This window comes from Dermacentor silvarum, chromosome 3 (genome assembly GCF_013339745.2).
Source record: "Dermacentor silvarum isolate Dsil-2018 chromosome 3, BIME_Dsil_1.4, whole genome shotgun sequence".
In the NCBI taxonomy this organism is placed as follows: domain Eukaryota; kingdom Metazoa; phylum Arthropoda; class Arachnida; order Ixodida; family Ixodidae; genus Dermacentor; species Dermacentor silvarum.
Window position 1 is genome coordinate 772,755 of NC_051156.1, and position 13,281 is coordinate 786,035.

At 43.6% G+C, this 13,281-nt stretch overlaps 2 protein-coding genes across 2 annotated transcripts; one reads left to right on the plus strand and one right to left on the minus strand.

The window, feature by feature from the left end:
* Positions 1 to 232: 232 nt before the first annotated feature.
* On the minus strand, positions 233 to 5,484 carry LOC119443680 (uncharacterized). Its single transcript, XM_049663173.1, has 3 exons — positions 5,315 to 5,484; positions 3,401 to 4,718; positions 233 to 1,610 (listed from the first exon to the last, which is right to left on the minus strand). The coding sequence occupies exons 1-3, from the start codon at positions 5,438 to 5,440 to the stop codon at positions 346 to 348; spliced, it is 2,709 nt and encodes a 902-aa protein (XP_049519130.1). The 5' UTR covers positions 5,441 to 5,484; the 3' UTR covers positions 233 to 345.
* A 1,956-nt stretch (positions 5,485 to 7,440) lies between these two features.
* Positions 7,441 to 10,699, plus strand: LOC125943705 (uncharacterized). The gene is made up of 3 exons (XM_049663175.1): positions 7,441 to 7,697; positions 8,786 to 8,880; positions 10,196 to 10,699. The coding sequence occupies exons 1-3, from the start codon at positions 7,514 to 7,516 to the stop codon at positions 10,496 to 10,498; spliced, it is 582 nt and encodes a 193-aa protein (XP_049519132.1). The 5' UTR covers positions 7,441 to 7,513; the 3' UTR covers positions 10,499 to 10,699.
* The last annotated feature ends 2,582 nt before the right edge of the window (positions 10,700 to 13,281 follow it).

Here is a 13,281-nt window from a genome sequence, read left to right on the forward strand (position 1 = left end):
CGGTAAGAATTAACTACATTATGTTCTATAGGAGCGAGAGACTGAATATGGAAAGCTTGGGAAACTTTTATTGAGCCAACACAGCCCAAGTAAAAAAAAAGTTTTTAAATTCGCAATGCCACGCTTATGTACCAGAGTTGGGGTTTCAGCATGAAATTCAAAAAGTAGAACTTAGACCTTCGCTTCCTGTAACAAACTTATCGAAAAATTTATAACAGAGGTTCCGAAGAATTCTTTATCTGTCTAAGCTGATTTCATGTTTCATTTTAGTGTCCCTTTCAAGGAATGTTTACAGAACATGCATGGCCTGCCAGTGAATTTGGCTGCTGCATGGCCAAGTGGCTACTAATTTTTTTCCAGCCTATTAGGCAACTCGCACAAGTATGACTTATTACACACACTAAAAAAGACACATTGCAAAGACACTTCATCACAACAATACAAGAAATTATTCACAGAAGTAGGTGGAAGCTGGCACTCTAATATGTGCAACACATCAAATGCACATGGTGTGGTGATCAACTGCTGACAATGAAAGTACATAATGCCTACCTTCGCATAAATCCCTAGAACAAAGCAGTACATTCCATCAGACATTTTAACATAGCAAGAGCAAGTTTTGCTTGGCACACAATACTCTGAACTATGAATAATCATGGTGCCAACCTGGGCTCTAAAATACTTGGACACTTCTGGAACGTTACCAAATCTAGAAACAAAAAGCCCTTTTAGAACCTCTGGCATATCAAGAACTGGCTGTGCCTGTCCAAGAACACATGTCTGAGAGCATCTCCTATAGCTATGTTCTAGCTCTTTTTTGGCAGACAAAAAACTGGGTGAAAGCTCCATATGCATTGAAACTGTTCTCAAGGTTTGGTGCATGATGCACCGTTCAGCAATCTGTGCAGGCACATATTTAGCAGCTGTCACAAGCTGCAGTGCCTTGCCAATTCCATCTTCGAATGGAAATGTTGATGTAGCCCACAAGGGGCCAAACATTCGTGTTGACCTTGTGAGGTGCAATAATTGATGCACATTAAAAGTCATTGCATTCTGCCCATAAAGCGTGGCCATCTGCTGAACAAATGTTAAGAGAGACTTCTCAGCAGCACAAATTTCACTTTCCAGAACAACATACTTCAATAAAAGAAACACGGCCTTTGCAAAATGTGTGAAATGTGTCAGATAAGGTCGTGGCAATATGTCAGAGACACATGGAAGGCTGTAAAATAGAAGCCAAGAGCGCCACTCTGTAGCCTTCCAAAATGCACGCTCTGACAAAGGCCGTCCCGATCTTGAAAAGATTATTGGTGGCTTTATCGAGAGCAACCTGGAATCGATTAGTTTCAAGTGCCTCCCAATATACCATGTGGAACCAGTAGCTGACAACCACATTTCAGTAACCTGTTTGGTCACACCTTCCAAGACGCAGTGCATGTAGTCGGGAGGCAGCCCCCAAACGAGATCAAAGCCTTGCAGCTTGATCAGTGTAGACGGACCTTTGATGCCAAACACTGGTTCCTTCTTCTGCACCGCTTGCACCATTGCTTTCAATACACCACTGTGCGTCCTGTCAGGCACTTGGTTGCAAAATGGGTACTTCAGTGTGCCTGAAAAGAAAATTTTTTTATGCATCAAAATTATTTGTGTGTTAAAGCTTGCTAGAACATGTAAATGAAAAATTGGCAGATATATTAATGTGCACTTGACTAATGACACAGGCCAAAAAGAATGAAAAATTAAACGCAAAGATAGAACATATATCCCTAGGCTCTAGCTCTCCATGAAGCACATGCAATGTGGCCCATCTAATTATCTCATCACACCTGCCAAACCTGCTTTCACTGCACATATGCTCCGACTACTATCACTTGAAGAGATGTGCCATAGTGTAGAGAAAAAGTCTGATTTCAACCCCCCCTCTCCACCCCATGTGACAATTACTACACACACAATGATGATGTGTAGTGTTTGGCGCTAATGCAGGGAAACGCGGACGGCTTCGGCGGCAGCTCTGCGCGTTGCCTCGTTAGTGCTGCTACAATTTCTCGCTCTCATTTTCTCTTTCTCTCTCCCGAGCATAGCGCGCACATGCTCTCCTCACCTCGCCTTAACCTCCCATGTCAAGGCAATGTGCGGTGACATCGCCAGTAGCAGTTTTTATTCGCACTACGCGACGCAACCAAGAAACAGCTCTGCTGTTAAGAATGATCGCTTCTCTGCTGCACTGCAATTAATAACCACTTAAGGTCCCCCTGAAAAGTGTACAATCATTGCATTCTACCGGTGCTAACATACGGGGCAGAAACTTGGAGGTTGACAAAGAAGCTCGAGAACAAGTTAAGGACCGCACAAAGAGCAATGGAACGAAAAATCTTAGGAGTAACGTTAAGAGACAGGAAGAGAGCGGTGTGGATCAGAGAACAAACGGGGGTAGACGATATTCTAGTTGACATTAAGCGGAAGAAATGGAGCTGGGCAGGCCATGTAATACGTAGGATGGATAACCGGGGGACCATTAGGGTTACAGAATGGATACCAAGAGAAGGTAAGCGCAGTCGAGGACGGCAGAAAGTCAGGTGGGATGATGAGGTTAGGAAATTCGCAGGCGCAAGTTGGAATACGCTAGCGCAAGACAGGGGTAATTGGAGATCGCAGGGAGAGGCCTTCGTCCTGCAGTGGACATAAATATAGGCTGATGATGATGATGATGATGATGAAACAAGAGTATGCTCTTAACCGGCCATACAAATGTGATTTCGCTCTCCTGCACACTTTGCTAGGCTAAACTGACTGCCGAAATCCAGTTTTTTTCTGGAATTCCAATCGCAAAACCGACCAAATGCCTGAAACACCTACATTAATTTTATTCAGGTTTTGGAGTAGCACAACAAAAGTTGATAAATATGATTGCCAGCTGATGATATTGATAACAGCAACCTGCTTGAACAATTCATGCGTCACATTAAAAGAAGGCATTCGAACAGCATCAGTTATTTTTGCACCCAACAGCAAGTTCTAAGTGAACTGAAACTGAACCGAAAACCAGAAACCGGGAATGAACATTAGGTTTTGCTCGAGCCAGAACTGACCTAGAATGTTACTATTTCTTTCCACTCCGGAATTACTGAAAGAAAAAAAAATGACGGTTTTCAATTCAGCTTGGTAATCTATTCTGGAGCTTTTCATCCATGCAATTGCCTGCATTTGTGGCTCAAATGTGCTACCTCATTTCTAAAAACGCACTATATTAAATGTAACAGCATCGTTGGTGCAGTTTTCAGTGCCCAGATATTACGATTGTTATAAAAATCACAAAACAGCTTTACTCGTATCTTCAAAACAAAGGTGATAAATATGTTATAAATTCAGAAAACATGTCAGAGTCAAGCACACTTACCATCAATAACTTCACCTTGCTGCAAGCACCAGCTGCACCCAAAGTATCCATTAAACTGCTTGCTGTTTAAGATAGCTGCCCTTGCCGGAGAGTCCACACAACAAGCAACTGCGTGTACTGCTGATCTCACGGTCCTTCCAGCATGAGACCACACTAGAGTTCCAACATTGGTAACTTCTTCAACAAACTTTGTCAAGAAGAGATGCATCGGTGGGTGAGTCTTTGAGAACCATAGCCCTGAGACGAGCACATTTTGCCACCGCATCAAGACTGGAAGCTCATTTATCATCACTTGAACTGGCCAAATTGTGCTCTTGCTGGAATTAAACACAGGTGCCCCATCACTGTTGAAGGTCAATGTGATGTCACTCCAGGCCATGTTTAACTGCTTTCGTACACTTCGATACAAACTTCCGTCGGTGATGTCAACAAAAACGCCTGGCACGAGAGGCCCCGATGACAGTTTCTGCAAGTTGGTGTGGAGGGTTCTGCCAACTTGTTTCAAGAGTTCCAGCAACTGCTGCTTCAAGTTAAACATTAAAAAGAAACTCCCGGAACTCATTAACTCTTGAAGCTTCTTTTCTGCACCACATGAAGCACAGGTGACACTGGACTTGTTTTTGGCATCACAAGAAAGTCCGAGGTAGTTATGGCAGGCTTGACAATATAAGTGCACCCTCAACGCTTCTTTTTTGCTCTTCCACAGCTTTCTCAGGGAGTAGGTAGTGCATGGCACGACTTTTTCCCCAAACAAGGCATTGATCAGAGTTAAAAGTCCTTGAACTTGTGCCCATGTAAGTCCTGCAGTGACAATGTATGTAAGCACTAGCAGGAAAGCTTGTGCTTTTGTTGTCGCCTGATAAGGTAGGGTTTCCTGTGCGAGTTTTTCAAAATATTTAATGAAATCATCATCTCCTGCAGCTTCACTCGCACTTCCTTCGGCATCATGCATCTGTTCACTTCCTTCATCATCACTGTCCATTTCATCTGTTTCTTGAACAGGATCACTATCGGAGCTCAACTCTGCAGCAAAATTGAGCTCACTCCCGCTGAAGCTTGTTGCATCTTCATCACACGAAACATCGGTTTCACTTGTAGCTTGGCCAGTTTCCTCCTCTTCCAAAGAAGTTGCAATTGCTGCACTCATAGCTTGGCCAGTTTCCTCCTCTTCCGAAGAACCTGCAATTGCACTCATATTTGGACCAGCACATATTTCTGCAAGGCTGGAGCTCGGTTGCCTTAAATCATCACTGTGGTCTTGAGTACTAATGCCACAAGTGGCATCTGTGGAAGGGCTGTGCAGGTTGGCTGGCGTGTTCTGAAACAGCATGGAGCAAATAAAAAAGGATTATCATCACACAGAGATCATTTGAAACTCAAGCATTCTATCTGGAAAAGGTGCTTGCAATAAAGCTTTGAGGGATGTTGACACACACCAGCTAAATTGCGCAAAGCAGTTATGTATTGGACCACGAATAACATGCGAAGTCAGCTGCGTCCGAGTTTTAAAATGCTTATTCTTTATATTGGATTCCAGAAACGGGCAGTAATTAGCTTACATCGAAATGATCCCGGCAACGGCGGGTTGGATCCCGCAGTGGCCGGGATCCAACCTCGAGCTCAGCAGTGCAACGCCATCGCCTACCGCGGCGAGTGCCGGTGCTGCGCTGTTGCGTGCTTCGCGGGGCAGTAAACGGGCATTGAAGAACCGATGGCAGCAGTGGCGGAACACCGAAAATGCTACGTGAGCCACACTTAATCATTTCGATAATGCCGGCTGTAAAGACGGCGCTAGGTGTTTCGTTCTCGTAACACATAGCTATGCTGCTTGTTATCCACTCTAGATTTCGTGTTTGTAATCCAATAATTTATATCTCAAAAAGTTCATGAAGCTTCCAATGCATGCATACGTACCTTAGTAGTAGCGGCGGCAAGTTTGGTGATCCTTTTCGACACGTACTTCCGAGTTTGCCTTGGGACTTGACTGCTCGATCCAGGCTGCAGATACTGCCGGTAACGTTTCGGCGGTATTTGCGACATTTCATTCAGCACTATATTTCGGTCTAGCTGCCGAACGTGCCTCAGTCACGGAGCAGAACACGGAACAGTAGTCGTTTTTTGTTCGTTAAAAATGCGAATCGTGCGAATTGCGCAACACGAGGATAGATGCACGGATAGATGGATGGATGATAGTTTCCCACATGGAGGAACGAAAGAACAGACTAGCAGGAAAGCTTGTGCTTTTGTTGTCGCCTGATAAGGTAGGGTTTTCTGTCCGAGTTTTCCAAAATATTTAATCTATATAATGTTTAACCTCGTGTGTAGCAGATGAACGAAAGCCTTAAAGGAAACGTAGGTTTTATTATCGATGTAAATATATTTGCTACAAACGGAATTTATATGCTAGTTGCACTGAAAACATTTTACTGGCTTCCTACAAAAAAAAGGGGGGGGGATCCCTGCATGGGGGGGGGGGGGGATGCATGAATATGGATACAAAATTTCACTAATACTTTCTGCGTAATCTGCGCACGCTACGCATCGGCCTATGCTTTAAGGTGGCGGTCCCACTCCCGCGGCACGAGCCCCCCGTTTTAGTACTTTTGGAGCAACCGTGGTGGTTCTTCTGCTTAGGATATAAATTTGTCGTATATACCATAAAAAGCTTAATTCTTGTAGATTCCAACTATATATGATGTAAAGAAATTGATTAATGTGATTTAAATATAATTGTTCATGAACAAGCATGAGATACATGGTTTTTGCGAACTGTATCTCAGTTGTGACCATATTTAGAAGAAACTACCGCACTTTCTGCATTGCGGCTTGCTGTGTAGCTTTAGGACATATTTATCTATTAGACGCAGCAAAAGAATGTTGAATTTTTTATTTTTGGGTAATTTGCTTTTGAAGATTGCGAAATATCGCAAACTTCTGTTGTAAACAGCCCGGCAACTACACGCTCAAGGAAGCTAAATTGTGGATAAATTAGAGTTCAAGGAATTTCCATTTAAGACGCAAAATTTCATTTATGTACCTTTATTAGTTTTCTTAATAATTCGACCGAAATTAAGCAATATTTAGAATTCTGGTCCTACTTTTGCCCATTTTTGCGGGAAGGTATTAAAGCTACTAAGCTGCGGTTTAAAACTAATAAAGGTACATGAATAAAATTTTGCGTCCTAAATGGAAATTCCTTAAACTCTAATTTATCCAAAATTGAGCTTTCTTGAGCGTGTAGTTGCCGGGCTGTTTACAACAGAAGTTTGCGATATTTCGCAATCTTCAAAAGCAAATTACCCCAAAAGTAAACATTACACATTATTTTGCTGCGTCTAAGAAATATATAAATATGTGAATATATTGAATTAGTCCTATGTCAGCCGCATCCCTCGTTTCATAATAAATGTGCATGCTGGCGGGCTAGTTGCACGGAGGAAGGAAAAGGCTTTATGACAATGCAGGGCACACTTGCAAACACGAAAAAAAAAATGCTCAGAAAGACGGACTGGATGAGGCAAACTCCGGCGCCCGTGTTGCCTTTTTTGTTACTCGTGCCTTTCAGTGACATGAATCATACCAACTCGCTCGACTTTATTTCAGTGGGGAAAAAAAAAAGCTTTTCTCGTGGCTTGCATGGAGGTCGTGGTGGGTGCCGCCAAGCTCGCACAAGAACACACTATATAAAATAATTTGCATCTCTTTGTAATGTGTAATCTTTCTAATTCCAGCTAGCCCAACATTGTACCTTACTGCAACACTCTGCCTGTGCGGCATCTCCGATTTAGAGAACTAAATTGGCTAAATCCACCGTATAAATGTAAAATATAAATTGGTATATGACTTACAGTGGTGTACGATTACTGCTTTTAAAATAATGCGCTTTTTGGTGTTTTCAGTTTCGTTGCTACAGATGAACAACCACTGGGGGCGCGATTGTAATGATACGGATTTCATCACTCCCCTGCTGAAGTCGTATCCATAGCTCGACGTTGTGTGTTTTTTCCTTCTTCCGTACGTGTTGGCCTGCGCACTGTCCGAATTGCCCTGCTAAGCACGTGCTTCTATAAAACCAAAATCGTCGCGATCTGCTAGTGTGCCTCTGCAGACAGAATGCTGGTTCTTGTTCAGTACGAGGTAGACTCGACAACGGAGGTTGTTCAACCGAGTGCGATTAGAGGATTTCGTCCGACAAGCGTTGCCGATTTTGACGGCACGAAAGACTATGAAGTATGGTGGCACGGCGACGACAGTGTCTCCGGTGGCTATTATGAAGCTAAGGTGCTCCACATGACAGGTAAGCTGCTGCACAAACCTTACGGTGTCGGTGTATAGTGATATTGGGTTGCCGAGAAAGTTAAATAAAAGAAAACATCGAGTCCAATTGGGGTTTTCAGTGGCACCCAATTTCGCAATTGGGGATCACTGCAGGTCCAAGTTCTTACAATTAGACATCATGGTTTAAAATGCCAATTTTAAGTCATTGGATAAGCAGTCGCGTGATACAACAAAATTTGATAATCGTAAAAAACAATTACAATGCGAGCCTTCAAATTTAGAGAGAAGCATTTAGCTATTTTGTGAAGTTAAAAGTCTACCTTGAAACTTTACCAATTTCTTTGAACCACTGGCATAACTCGGTCAACAGAATTTGCTTAGATATATAGCACCTGACATAGTGGATATATCATAGAAGAGAATTTTCATTGGGTGTTCGTGCATGACTAAGCTTCTTGAATGGAGTTCTAGGGCTTTTTTTTTGTCCGTATTGATCCCAACGAGTCCAGGTAGAGATCAATTTGTTGACCCAATAAATACAATTGTGTTAAAAAAACTAAACAGCGGGCCAATTTCAAATCATAATAGTTAATGTTTGACTTGGAAAAATGGTGCAAATGTCTGTGCACGGGCACTGAGAGTGCAAATGTTGATGCAGTGCTCCGAGAGCAACTGTTGTGATTTACAGAAATACATTTACAATCTTGGTGCTTCCACTAAAGTGAAAAAAAAACCAATAGCTTGGTTGAGGAGAAGTTGACACCTTGCATAATTTAAAGTTGGTATGGCATTACACCAATCTGTCTTACACACATGCTCAATTCTAGTCATGTTAATTTTCTCGTGGGTAGTTTTTGCTGGTAAAAATTTAATTGCCTGCAAATCTTGCCATTGTATATAATTACAATGCTTGTCAATAGATCTTGTCAAGGTCAGACATAACAAGACTAGTGAAAACTTAAGTGCAGGTTTTATTGTAATGTTACATTTGTGTTGTAAGATGCTAAAAAGAAAAACAGTTGTAACCTATACTGTCAGTGTTGTGTATGCGTTGCGCAATATTATTTCATGCCTGCTCAAATGCCACTGCTTTCTGGTGCCGTGCAGAAACGTTGGAGGAAATGGAAATGTTCCAAAGTAAGAGGCCCAGAAAAACAATGAACCTCAATGAAACGAAAGGGAAGAAGAGGACGAAAGGGAAGGTATGATTACTCAATACTTTCTTCTTTTTGGCACTTGGGTATTAGACTACACTATGACACGTACTGCTTGATCTGCTCGATGAAAGCACATAAGTTCTGCCAATTGAGTCTGTGCATTGAACACATTTGACCATCATGACATGCCAACTTTCAGTGCACGTCTAATGCAATGTGTAATTTACTGTACAGAAAAGCATGGTTGAGAGAGTGAAGTGTAGAAGCAAAGCTACGATAACTCGTCATTTGAGCAAAGCCCTTTTGTTTGCTTATATCTTAGAGAATCCTTTGGTGAAATACTGTTGGCATGTGTCAATTTTTCTTATTTTGCATTTGCTGCTCCACTATGTTCTGGGAACAGTATGAATGCTAGCTTTGAAATGTTATTATTAACAGCGCTGTTTAAGCCAGCCGTAATTTGTCGTTTGTGGTTCGTGTTTTGTGGCTCTCAAGAAACTATCAAAGAAATAAAAGAAATTAAACTTTCTTGCTGAGGCGGGATTCGAACCCGCGGTCCCAAGGCAAGCGTCGTAACCACTAGGCTATACAGCCACGCTTGTAGGACGTGCATTTATGCGAACCTATGATTGCGTTCGAGCAACGTCGTCTTCGTCCACAGTTGGCACGTTCGCACGCTCGTGCTCTGCGAGGTGAAGAGGTTTTGCGCGCCATGCTCAGGAGAGAGATAAAGAAAATGAGACTGAGAGAAAGAGACGCATTTACGGAGCAGGTCAGCTGGAACGCTTTGTGGGCATTTCAATGCGTTGGAACGCGGTGTCAGTGTTGGAACGTGGTGTCAGTGCTGCAAGCTGCGCTATGCAATGCGCAGTGACGGCTGTAAGTCCGAGATTCACGAAAAGAAATTATCATCATGAGTAATAGATGAAAAGTTTGCACGCATTCCGGAAATTGCTGGGCTACGATCGCCCAGCTTCGCTGTTTAGAGCGTTGCGCAGCCGAGTGCAAGATTATGCATTTTTCTTCAAACATTTACCTTCAAATTGAAAAGCTCAGTGTGATGTTAGAAATTAGTAAAAAAGAAAACAAAGAGCCATTTTACGTGCTTTCAATATTGATAAAAATATGTGAGCTCTAAACTGCAATATTGCGAAGCGTTTAAGGCCTATTAAGGCTCTCTCTATCCAATGGCTATCTGGAATCACACTGTCACAAGTGGAAGTTTAGACATCATTGTAAATTTAGACTTGTTGAGTTCCAAAGGCTTACTTTCTATGTGTGACATATTTCTGTGAAAGGCAGTAAGCTTTGCATTAGTGCACCACCACAGCAATCTTTTTTTTTTAAATTACTACTGCAGGCTGCACCTTCAACAAAGCAGCTTCGCCTCGATACGCAAGGTGCGATTGAGGCAGCCCTGGCTGCCCATATTGAGCAGGAGAGCCCGTCCAGCTGTATGTGTTGCAGCGATGGCTGCGATATACGGGCTGAGCTCGAAAAAGCAGAAGCAGAAAATGCTGACCTCAAAAAGGAGCTGCATGAACAGAACGAAAGCTTCCTCAAGAAAATTGAGAAATTGAAGGCCAAATTAACTGAAGCTCGGCAGCTTAATTCGGTGCTTCAAAATGCAGTTGCGTCCAAGATTTTTGAGAGTGGTGAGTGACGTTTACATGTTCTTATGATTGTTATTTACTTATAAAATTCCAGCAGCACCCATCTAACAATGAATGTCAACGTTAATGCCAATAGCAATGAAGCAGTACAGTGACACGCTTTATTGCCACCGCTGAAATGCCTGATGTTTGAGGCATGTATACAGCTTAGCTCCTTTTTTGTGCTTTCCATCTTGCAGTGCCAACATGAAGTCCGCACGTGGTGCTTGTGTGAATTCAGACAAAATTGTTGAATATATTTGTCGCGAGTTTGATTCTGCCGAACACCAGATAAGTTTCAAGTAATTCTTTTTGGCATTGGAAAAAGGCACAAACCCAGTGATCGAAGTTGTTGTCAAAGAGGTTCATTAAAGTTTAGCACATACCCAGTTTTTTTTTCGAAAGCTTGCCCTTAGGCATAATACAAAGCATATCAAAAATACACGAACAGACTTGATTCATGTAAAAAATCCAGAAGTGAACGATGATACGGTCCATGAATCCAACGTTCAAGGTCGGGTGGGCGGCCAGGCCGAAGGCCTGTTGCCCGTAGGTGGCGGAGACGGCTTAGGTGAAGTCCTGAGCACGTCCATAATAGGTGTGTCACTGTCACATTTTGAATCGTAGTGTCACAAAATGGGCACGATGTATCATAGGGACCGTGGTACTGTTGTGCCCAGAGAGCGGTCACAGACGGGGTGAGTGCGACCCCGACACGCAGCCTCCGTAACGTAACTTCCTCTCGGCGGGTTAACCCACCAGGGAGGTCTGACCCACACGGAGGTATAAGAGCTCGTGTGGTACGTCGGAGGTTTTCTTTTTCCCGGAGCAGTTGTCCGCAAGCGTCTTCAGGAAAATGCGGAAGTGGGTACGTTATGTTCTCAGGGTGGGTTGCCAAATCTGCTTCAAGTAGACCCGGCAGGGCTGCTCGAGGCACCCACTGAACGCGTATCACTAAATTCGTAGTGGCAGCAATACGGTGAATGCTATCCGAGAGAAGAGAGGACCGAGATACCCTACGTATGTCGTGGATGGCTTGAGTCGAGTCCGTGCGAATGATGAGCTGAGAATATCGAGCAGCTTGAACAAAGGGGAGCAATGCGGCCAAGGCATCCCGTATGGCGGCAAGCTCGGCAAGATAAGCCGGCGGTGCAGGATCGGCAACATACGAGCACGTCTGGCCTGCCTCTGGTATCAATGGGCACACGAGAGCTGTGTGAATCGTGGTACCATTAACACTGGCGTCAGTGTATGCTACGAGAGCCGAATCGTCTTGATTATCATCGGTGCGACGAAGTCGGGAAACTTGAGCGTTCGCCTGGCGAGGAACCGGGCTGCACATACCCAGTTCCACATACCGATTGACCCAAGGTAAAGTGAAAGAGATTGATTGAACAGCGGCGTCTACACAGTAGCACATACCCAGTAATCCAAGTTGGCATAAACAGGTTAATGAAGAGCAGCACACACACATTCTCAAATATACAGCAACCCAAGTTGGTCTGATTAGTCTCAAAACCTGTTTCCCCAGCACATAAGCCCAATGCGCTAATCATAAGGCAATGGACAATACAGCGACCCAAGTCGGCAAGAAAACGGTGAGACACAGATAGGCAAACTATAAAGTGCATGAAATACCCCGAGAATGCTAATCACATTAATACCTTAAATAGGCAGCTAAGTTTTCCTAAAGTGAAAGTTGAGCAAAGATTAAGTCTTTCATAGCTTGCTAGTATCAATTATTTCTGCATCAATAATAGTTAGCTCACCATGGTAGCCCATGAGGAAACCATATTAGCCTGTGTGCACATGGCTAGAATAAGGTCTATTCGTTTCACCTGCATCACATAAACAGTTCACAAGGTGCTGCACCATGTCATTTGTTTCAGTGATGCAGCAATGACGTCATGTGAACCATGGTTGTTTCAAACGGTACAGGAAAGGTGCAGGACTAGTTCACATTTTTTTTAACTTCCCTACTGATGATGCTGACTTGGTGCAGACATGCAGGTGCGAAGCAGCAGCGCAGAAGACAACACAGCACATGAGCTTAAACGCTGTTGAAACCTTGTTTACGCGTGTCTACTGTGCTCAAGGAAATGTAGGGTGTGGTTCTGAAGCTGACCATACCTGTGACTTGTAACCTCTTAAACTTGCGTGGGTGATGCACATTAGGCTGGCAAAACATAACACCTACACAGCTAGAGTTGAGCTGTGCCATTTCTGAGCTGCTCGTGCCACACTGTGAACTGGTTCAGTGGTGCAGGTGAATGAAACAAACCTACAGTGGTCATGGGGAATTCCACAGGTGGATTCAAAGCAGTTGACCTAATCTTCAAGTGAGCACCCCTTTCTGGCGTAGAGCTGTGACTCCTAATAGACGATTGGAATGCAACCCACGCTGTTGGAGCATAGTGAGAGTTACCCAGGATACCCTGTGTGTGGTCACCGGCTTCCACTGTTTGTTGCCAGCAAAGGCATCCTGCTCTAGTACACGCTAGTCCTGTTGAATGCCCACTCATAAGTGGTGGCTTCAGCATTGCTCTCTGTGTCCGATTCTTTGCACAAGCGAGAGTGCTCACTATCGAACAGCAAAAACAATGCTGCATGCCATGGCAATTTTATGGCATTTGCCATTACCACGAAAGCCACAACTATCTTGTGCCATTAAGCGCAGTGAGAAGTAAATGACTGAAAAAGCATGCATGAAGGCAATACGTCATGCGCCGTGCGGAGTTGCGTTTCATTCCGTCAGTTCTTGTGGAGCAGCTTCGAGTGGTCTACAATGTTGTCG